This window comes from Miscanthus floridulus, chromosome 2 (assembly GCF_019320115.1).
Source record: "Miscanthus floridulus cultivar M001 chromosome 2, ASM1932011v1, whole genome shotgun sequence".
In the NCBI taxonomy this organism is placed as follows: Eukaryota; Viridiplantae; Streptophyta; class Magnoliopsida; order Poales; family Poaceae; genus Miscanthus; species Miscanthus floridulus.
In genome coordinates this window covers 173,124,869-173,134,826 of record NC_089581.1, presented here as the reverse complement: position 1 = coordinate 173,134,826, position 9,958 = coordinate 173,124,869, and the positions used below count along the sequence as shown (strand labels likewise).

The 9,958-nt window shown below is 50.1% G+C and overlaps 1 protein-coding gene across 4 annotated transcripts; it reads right to left on the bottom strand.

Annotated features, from left to right (window-relative positions):
* Window positions 1-284: 284 nt before the first annotated feature.
* LOC136535731 (uncharacterized) lies at window positions 285-5,411 on the bottom strand. Of its 4 annotated transcripts, none has more exons than XM_066528101.1 (6): window positions 4,812-5,411; window positions 4,044-4,191; window positions 3,760-3,839; window positions 1,516-3,306; window positions 1,229-1,397; window positions 285-1,153 (listed from the first exon to the last, which is right to left on the bottom strand). In XM_066528101.1, exons 2-6 carry the CDS (start codon window positions 4,111-4,113, stop codon window positions 510-512), a joined length of 2,754 nt encoding a protein of 917 aa, XP_066384198.1. In that variant the 5' UTR covers window positions 4,114-4,191; window positions 4,812-5,411; the 3' UTR covers window positions 285-509. The 4 variants fall into 4 exon arrangements, with proteins under 4 accessions (XP_066384198.1, XP_066384199.1, XP_066384200.1 ...); XM_066528102.1 differs by having other exon boundaries at window positions 1,516-3,303; XM_066528103.1 differs by lacking the exons at window positions 3,760-3,839; window positions 4,044-4,191; window positions 4,812-5,411 and adding an exon at window positions 3,389-3,719.
* Between the last annotated feature and the right edge of the window lie 4,547 nt (window positions 5,412-9,958).

Here is a 9,958-nt window from a genome sequence, read left to right as displayed (position 1 = left end):
TATATTTAAAATGGGTCTCGAATAGTACTGTATCAGTCTCCAACATAACACTTCTATGTGAGACCCATTTTGGGTTACAACAAAGGCACAACCTAAATATGAGTATTCTCTCTCCTGGAGACTCATTTCCAAAAAGGTTATCTTTTGGGTTCTATTGTTGGAGAAGACTAAAAATAGGTACGAAACCCTTTACCTATAGCGCTATCAAACGTGAAATTGGTCTTGTATTTTAGGTAATATTGTTGAAGATAGCCTTATAGTTCACTTTTTTTTATTTATCTCTTCTTTACGCATTTCTCTAGTTATTAAATTCATCGTTCTTTCACACGCAAGCATAGTTACATCTCTCACTCACCAAAACCCGTTCACAAACCCGGCAAGGAAGAAAAAAAGCACCCCAAAATGTACAAGTATACGCCATGATCGTTTGCTTTCTTAACCAACGAACAGTATTTTTCTTCCGCGACGAATCAGCCGACAACGGGCAGAAGAGACCTACGATCCAATCATCAGTCCCCCACGTTGAGCAGCACGTCCCACGCCGTCTCGTCGAGCAGCTCGTCCAGCATCTCCGCCTCCACGTCCCTCGCCAGCGCGTCGGCGTCCTCGTGGAACGCGCCGTGCCACGGTGACACGCTCAGGTCACGGCCGATCAGCACGTCCACGGAGGCGGAGCTCGACGTCCTGCCGTCGCTCGGCGGCTCTAGCCACACCTGCATGGACTTCCACAGTGCCTCCAGCAGCGCCTTGCCACCGGGTGCTCTTCTCGGCGGCATGGCGTAGCACTTGTCGAACGCGCACAGCGTCGTGGAGGCCCGCACGGCTCCTGGCAGCGCCTCGTTGACGAGGTCGAAGAGGAGCCGGTGGTCGACGGCTGCCGCGCGGCCGTCCGCTGGGGCTGAGGACGAGGACGAGGACACGACTTCCTCCAACACCCATTTTGGGATGGGCTTGGCTTCGCACTCTGACATGGCGGCGTCGCCAGGGTTCTGCCTCCGTCCGTACATGCCGGCGACGACAAGAACGTCTCTGACGAAGGATTTCATGGGGTGATCCGCCTCGTCCATGTCTCCGTCGTCCTGCTCGTCCAGGACGGGACTTGTCTCGGCGCGTTCCTCTTCGGTCTGGACTTGTTCTGACTGGATTCCTGGTTCTGCGAGAGGTTCTTTGATCAGAATTCAGAATTCATGGCAAGCCAGAAAAATGCTGCACAATGCCATTGGCTTACCAGAAGCAGTTGAAGCCATGTCCTTGGCTTCCGTTCTCAAGGCAGACCGGTGCACGCTGAAGGATGCCTCCAATGGCGAGACAGGGCTCGGGTAGCCTCCCCTGCTCATCTCGTCAGGCGGGCTGCTGCACAACGACGCCGGGCTCGGTGGCACCTCAGTGGAGTTCTCCTGCAACCAGACAAAAGCATCCGTCACTCCCATGCTTCTAGATTGCGATAGATAATGACTCTGAATGAAACAAAATAAATAAATAAAACATCGAGCTCGACGGAGCTGCATGCCTCACCTGCAGGACGCCGGGGTGGATGAGGACCGATGGGGCAGTGATGAGGGTGCCTATGGGAGGGAGGTCGTCCGGGAACGGCTCGTCGGAGGCGTGGAACTTCTTGCCGAACAGCTTGGCTCTGAGCCCAAGGTTCTGCCTCAGGTTGGACACCTTGCCCCTGACGCTGAACGCGTCCTTCCTGCCTTTCCTCTCCTCCGACGACGCCGGCCTGCTGCTCCAGTGGCCTTCCTGCTTGCGCTGCAGCCTCGCTCCGGTCAGCACCCGCGGCTCCTCCGAGAGGAGCTTCACGAAGGTCGTCCCGGACACCGGCGCCGAGAACGACCTCATCAGGTTTCGCGGCGACACGGGCTCGGAGTCCAACTGGGCCATCGTCGTTGGGGTGTTGTTCGATCCGTATCTGAATGACCTGACGTCGGACTCCACCGCGCGCTTCTTCTCCTCCTTGCTCCTGACCTTCTCCTTCCTCGGCGGCGGTGGCGCCACCTCGTACCTCGTCGGCTTGGGCCTCGGCTCCTCGTCGAACGACGTCGAGGTGGCCCTTCTCCGATGAGAGAAAGAGAAGGGCGTCTCGGCGTCCGGCGCATCCCTCCTCAGCACGTTCTTCAGCCTGTCGGAGAGCTGCCTCCTGGCGTCTCGGCCGATGTAGTCCATCTGGCTCTGACCGTCGAACGGCACGTCGCTGCGGTACGACCGCGTCGACTCCGACCGCACCAGCGCCGGGTGCATGTCCCTCGTGACGTTCTCCCTGATCTGGTTGGCGATGCTCCGCGCGATCTGCTTCGGGTCGGCCGGAATAATGTCGCCGGCGGAGGCGGCCCACCGGCGGTCCGCCTGCTTATCATCGGAGGCCACCCCGCCCTCGAGCTCGATCTTGAGCCTCTTCTTCACCTCCTCCAGGAAGGCCTCCATGTTGTTCTCCTTCTTCACCAGCTCCGGCGACCCCAGCGAGGACTCCTCGATGTCGTCCGTGCTCAGCTCGGGGCAGGGCTTCAGGATCACGATCCTCGTCGGCGACAACGACGACCTCTCCTCCTCGTGGTAGAACCTGGAGAGTGGCAGCCTCGTGGAGCACGCGGCGGCGTCTGCGCTCGTCGTCAGAGAGAACGTACGGCTCCCGGAGATCGACGTGCTGCTCTCCTTGCTGCTTCTTCTCCAATGCACATCCTCATTGGAGGAGCGCATGTGCTTGCTGCCATGGCTAGCAGCTTTCCCGTTCCCCTTATGGTGGTGCTGGTACCTATACGGCACGATGTCCGTGGACCTGCTGTCATCGTCGTCATCGAGGCTACTCTCCAGTTCGAAGCTTCTCGACTGCTCCCACGCACGGCTCGCCTGCCACGCCTCGAACTCCTTCTTGAACTTCTGCAGCTCCTCTTCCTGCGGGTGCTCTCGCGGCTGCGGCTTACTCCACTCGTTGCTCCTCTTGTTCATCTGCCCGAACACATCCCTCTCGTCGTCATAGCCATAGGCTCGGATCTCTTGCTTTGGTGCCTGCTTGGTGGAGTCCCTGTTGCTGTGTTGCACGAAGGAGACATGCTTGGCTGATATCATTTCAGAAGGATTGTCTCTTCTTGGCAGTGGTGGTCTTGGGGTGATCTCTGAACGACTGATGGATTCAGTGGTTGTGTTCAATGGAGGCGATTCCATGCCCATCAATCTGGCGATGACGCCGGGCCTCTTCTGGCCTTCATTTGTTCTGAAGGAGATGTCCTCCTGGATCAGCTTCTTGACTGGGTTTGAGCTGTGGCTGATCCCTGATTTTGGGTACTGCCTCATGTTGCAGGAATACTGCTAAAAATCACAAGGAACTTGATCAGATCATAGCAAGTCAGTGCTTGTTAGCTCTTGCACAGTAAAGTAAAATGGTACAGACTTTGAAAATCATATCTCGACATTGCTCCCTCCATCAAAAGCACTATCTTTTGACGTAGTCAGTAGATGCTACTGCTCAACACCATTATTGGTGCATTCTCTGCTGTGTCCCCTCACGTAACTATAATCAGTTTCAAGTACAGCTAGGATGACTCGGAGGTAGCAACAAAGTTACCGAGACATGCAAAAGTAGGTGCTTCAAGTGGTCAAAATGAATGAACAATATAGTGCTGTATTTGTCAGTGACAACAGAGGTCCTTCCTCTTCCTTGTCTGAAAACAGAACAGCAGCGTGCCTGCTCTGCTATGGGGACAGACAGGAGATGGAAGGAATTTACTCTGACAGAGCAGTACTAGTATACGGAAGACTCACCGGAACATCTTCTTGAAAGACGCCATAGCTGTGGGAAGCCTCCAAGGCAAACTCCATGCTGTTCCTTGGAGCTTCAAGTCCTGCAAGTATATGATATGGCATACCAATGAGTTCTGAATTCCGCCACCAAAAAAAGCAGAGAAAAATATCATACCAACAAAGAAAGAAAAAAGAATCTCTTGATCAAATAATTCCATCCTACGACGCATCCAGCAAGTTTCAGGATTTCAGGTCTAGTTCATCTGAAGGATATTGGACAGAGAGAGCCGGATTGATCGCCATACCATCGCCCTGCCTCTTGTGCCCCCACTTCCTTGAGGTGCTGGCATGAGAGAAGTCCAGGTACTGCAGCATGATGGTAGCAACCACAGAGGTCCAGCGTGTGCTTCGATGGCGAGATCAGAGTCTCAGCTGGACGAAAAGTTCCTTGTCCTGCAAAAAAGGAGCGCGGGATATCATGTCAGATTCTGCAGAGACCATGCCACGACAGTGAGGAAACCCCACACGATGGCTCGGCTCGTCAGTTTTTGCAAATTCATTTCCTCGTAATAACGAGATCGAACGACCGATACACAAGGGCAGACTGCAGTGCAAGTTCATCATTGCAAAAGGAATCCGTAACTGAACAATTGCAGAAGACGCATTGTGATAAGAGAAGGGAGACACATTTGTAATCGACGTGAACTGAAAGTCTGAAACAAACCAGGAAATGGAGGCAGAGCAAGCAAGATCATAATTCACATGAACAAAACTTTGTTGAGATCGTTTTGAAAAGTCATACGGACAAAACTTCCTCGAAATTCATTTTGAGGAAAAAAAAAGAGGATCCATCCAGAAACGCCAAGTCGTCAGCAGACTGGAAAGTTGAACCCCACCCACGTGCAACACAGATCGGAACGAAAACGAAGAAGAAAGAAAGAATCCGCGTCTCGTAACCAGGTCAAGAAGAGAAGATAACCAAAACGCAAACCGAGACCGATCTGCACGCAGACAGCAAACGGCGAAGGAATCGGAACCACCAACTGGGAAGCCAAGACGAGAGCCATACATACATTCGAGGATCTCTCCTCCCGGCGCCTCCCTCTCCGCTGCCGGCCGTCGCGCCTCCCGCCCGCGGTGGGAACGAACCCTGGTGCCGCCTGCCGCGGGAGGAGGCAAGACGAGTTCGGGAGAGAGACGCCCAGCACAGGTCGAGGTTCTTGTTGGCGCGAGGCTGCGGCTTATGGTGGCACTCGCGCTCGCGCACAATAATTACAGAGGAGAAGAGAGGATTAGAAGAGGAAGGAAAGCAACAGCAACAGCCGGGAAAGCGAAAGCGAAAGCGTTTCTTCCTCGCCTTTGCTTGCCCTCCTCTCCGTTTCCCCTCTCTTCTTGCCTGCAGCCACTGGATTAGTAGGCTTTGTCGTCTGCTCTTCTCTGCCTGCCTGCCTGGCATTCCTGCATGCAACCGAACTCAACAGTTCGACCGACCACAACAGCATGATGATTCTCGTTGCTCGTTAAGTAGTTACTGCTGTTAGGGTGGTGATGAAAGCGGAAAGATGGTGAGCTGTGCAGAACTGACTCTGCCATGGATTAGCTGGTGAGACATAAATAACTACTTTATTTAGCCATCAGTTAGATTAGTAGATCAGAAAAAAGGCTTAAAACGACAGAGATTCTGTAGCGGGGCAAAAGAGCCAGGTAAATGAGGAGGCCGGCCAGAGGGAGCATCTGAATTTGTGATACGGAGTAGTAGTTTAGGCTGGGAGACAGCTCGGTTGTGCGAGGACTCTAGTTGGTGCACCACACGTCCACACGCTTTCGCTGATCTTTTCTTCCTGCTTCCCCTAATCTCCTTCCGCAGCTCGCTATCGCACGCACGAGGCAAGGGCAGCCTCCATTTGGCGGCGCTGTGATAAACCGCCGCCCGCTGTCCCAGACGTTGCGGGGAACGGATCGCAGTCTCGACGTATGTTGGTCACCATCATCATGTGGGAATCCGGATGAGATGCTCGCATGCCCTCTCATTAATTACGTATATAGCAATATCTTTTAAAAAAATAATAATAAAAAAGAATTCAACTTAGGAACCAGGTCCCACTTGTAGTAGAGTAACTCTAAGATCGAGTTTCGTTATATAGTTCCAGATTGATAGGAGTAAAGCTTTGGTTAAAAAAAAATCCAATAACTTCTCCAATTAGATGTGCAAATATTGGTTTTCTCTGTTCCTGATTTCTCGCTATCTAAAGATGGAGAGCGGGATTGATTCTACAAAACGTGGAAAAATGTAGAAAGGCTTGTCACCGACGCCAAGGTACTGAACAAGGAAGACTCGTATCTGAAGCTGTCGAACCTGATGATGGTGTTGCTGAACCTAGGAGCGAGCCTGTTCAAGTTGAAGGCAAGAAAGGGGCGCGGAGCCGCAGGCCCAACTACAACATCTACGGACCTAACTGGGTGTGAGACGTTATCGGCCCATCTTCGTTTATCACTTTGATTGCTCGACGGCCCATGTAACGGGCAGGGTGCCGAACGGCTCCTATGTAAGTTTTTGCTGGCGAAGACGAACGCGAGCTTGAACACGTTATCGAACCGAGCTGGTTGGCATCGGCGGCGAGCTCCTGGCGGTGGCTGGAGTCTCGAGTTCAAGTAATCCCCGAGCTAGATTGCCTCACAACTATCTAGTCCGGTTACATCTGGTATCAGAGCTTAGATCCTGGCGCCTCAATCCCACCACCACACGCACCTCACCCGGCAATCATCTAGGATGTCGCCTGAGGAACAATTCGGGCAGATTTTGGCCCTACTGAGTGAGAATTCGAAGGGGATATCTGAGCTGAAGCATTTGATGTCTGAGATCCGGTTGGCGAAGGAGGAGATTGAAGCCTGGAAGCCCGAGGTCAATCTCCGCGTCACCGATCTGGAGGAGGCGGTGAACCATCTGGGTGATCGGGTGGAGAAGCTCTTCTCTGACCAGGCCAAGTCACCAGCGATGACGGGAGAAGTCATCAACCCGTCTGCACACCCCGAGCCCTCCTCATCCAAGGGCGGGGCGAGTTTGGTGTCGGGTTCCGCTCACCTGGAACCATCCCTGTCCGGGGCGACATCAGGGCCAATTGGCCACCGTGAAGAAATTCATCACCGGGGTGCTGGATTTGGGGTGGTTTATACCACCCTGGATCCGCCTCCGGTCACAGGTGCGATGAACCACACTAAATCCTCTTCTGATGTGTTGAATTATGATGGTTCTGTACCTTGTGGCTGGCATGCGCGTGCTTTGCTTAGTGCTGCAATGCCCTATTTACCTTTCCCCAAATTTGATGGCACAAACCCTAAGCTCTAGATTAAGAATTGTGAAACCTTCTTCGAAGTTTATCTTGTAGATCCTCGTTTATGGATTCGCTATTCCACCATGCACCTCACTGGTTCTGCAGCTCTGTGGTTCCAGACAGTCCAATCCACCTTGAAAACCATGTCCTGGGCAGACTTTGCCGCTACTGTGAGTGCCAAGTTTGATAGGGATGAGCATAACCAACTCATGAGGCAATTTTTCCATATTCGCCAACTCACAAATGTCCATGAGTACATAGAAAACTTCTGTGATATAGTCCACCAACTCCTGGCTCATGATCCCAATTTTCCCAGTTCTGTCATAACTAATAGGTTTATAGATGGACTTAAAAGAGAGATAAAAGCTATTATTATGGTTCATAGACCCCAAGACTTGGACTCTGCGAGTTCCTTGGCTTTGTTGTAGGAGGAAGCTCTGTTGGATCAACCCAACAGCAGCCACAGAAGGGGAGATGCTAATACCATGTACAAAAGATCTTACTCTGATGGTGTGAGACCTAGTGTGATACCTACTGGCAGTGCACCAAAGTATTCTCCAAGTCTAGGTGATGACAAGAAGACGCTGGACTCTACCAGAAGCAGGCAAGGGGATGATAAATTATCTGCTCTGAAGAATTATAGAAAGGCCAAGGGGTTATGTTTTAAATGTGGGGAAAAATGGAGTCCAGGCCACAAATGTCAGACGGTGTCTTTACATGCCATGGAAGAAGTATGGGAGTTCCTGACAGATGATCGGTCAGAATTGCAAGCACAAGTTGATGAAGAGAATGACTCTGGGGAAGATTTAATGGAAATATCTGTTCAGGCTATGAAAGGCACTGAAGGTATGAGGACTATCAGGCTCAGGGGTTTCTTGGCTGGACAAGAGGTTTTCATGTTAGTAGACTCTGGGAGTACCAACTGCTTCATCAGTGAAGATTTGGCCTCAAGAATTCAGGGAAAACAAGCCTTATCTAACCCTATTTTGGTCAAGGTTGCAAATGGAAACCTCTTAGAATGCACTCATGAATTGCCAGAACAGCTATGGAATATTCAGGGCATTACTTTCAAGAACTCATTCAAAATTATACCACTTGGTTGCTATGATGTGATACTTGGAATGGACTGGCTTGAGAGTATCAGCCCTATGCAGATCCATTGGACTGAAAAATGGTTACAGTTTGAAAATCAGAGCAGAACAATGAAAATTTTGGGAATTCCACCTGAAACTATTGTGGGACCCCCCATTTCCAACCATCAACTTGATGCTATGGTGAAACATGATGCAATACTACATTTTGTGCAGTTAAGTTCTATGGCAGAGACTGAATCTAGTGAAGCCTCACTGCCAGCAGGCATCCAAGAGTTAATTAAACAATACTCAGATCTCTTCCAACCAATACCAGGTTTACCTCCTAAGAGAGAGGGGGGTCATTCTATACCTCTTTTGCCAGGAGCAACACCCTTTAGACTTAGGCCATATAGATACAATCCAAGTCAGAAGGATGAGATTGAGAAACAAATCAAAGAGATGCTAGAAAAGGGTCTTATCAGGCACAATGTGAGTCCATTCTCCTCTCCAGCTCTTTTAGTGAAGAAAAAGACTGGAGATTGGCGGCTTTGTGTTGATTATAGACGCCTAAATGCCATGACAGTTAAGAACAAGTATCATCTGCCCATTATAGATGAACTATTAGATGAACTGCATGGAGCTTCTTGGTTCTCTTCCTTGGATCTCTGCTCTGGATTCCATCAGATCAGAATGGCTGAAGGTGATGAACATAAGACAGCCTTTGAAACACATAATGGACATTATGAATACCAAGTGATGCCCTACGGAGTGACTGGTGGACCTGCAACTTTTCAAGGGATTATGAACTTTGTTTTGGCACCTTTCCTGAGGAAGTTTGTTGTGGTATTCATAAATGATGTGTTAATCTACAGTGCAACCTGGCAAGAACATTTGCAGCACATTGAGGCTGTTTTCCAAGCTTTGCAACAGCACCAGTTATATGTGAAGTTGTCTAAGTGTTTATTTGCTAAGCAAGAATTGAGCTATCTGGGCCATGTGATTAGTTCCTCCGGGGTGTCTACTGATCCAAAGAAGATACAGATTATATCTGAATGGCCTGCACCTCAATGTGTAAAGGATCTTAGGAGTTTTCTAGGAATGGCTGGGTATTACAGGAAGTATGTGAAGAATTTTGGGTTGCTGACTAAACCTTTGACTAATTTGCTAAAGAAAGGTGTTGTGTATGTATGGACTTCGGAAACAGAGGCATCCTTTCAAGCACTCAAGACTGCCTTAGTGACAGCACCTGTCTTAGCCCTACCAGACTTTTCTAAGACATTTGAATTAGAAATAGACGCCTCAGATAAAGGGATAGGAGCAGTGCTGCAGCAAGGAGGTCACCCTCTGGCTTTTGTTAGCAAGGCACTTGGCCCAAAGGCACAGGGTCTATCTACTTATGAAAAGGAGTACTTGGCCATATTACTTGCAGTTGATCATTGGAGGTCATATCTTCAGCATTCTGAATTTATAATCAGGACAGACCAGAAAAGTCTGGTACATTTGAATGATCAAAGGTTAACAACTCCTTGGCAGCATAAGGCCCTCACAAAGCTGCTTGGTCTCAGTTACAAAATTTTTTATAAACAAGGTAAAGAGAATAAAGTTGCTGATGCCTTGTCAAGGACCAGCCATGCCGCTGATTTTGAGATAACTGCAGTGTCAGTTGTTACCACACCTTGGGTTTAGACTTTACAGGAAGCCTATACTCAAGACCCTGACACTGCCAAGCTTTTGCAAGAGTTGTCTATTCAGTCTCCCTCGGGACACTATACTCTAACTAAGGGAATCATATATTTCAAGTCCAGGATATGGGTA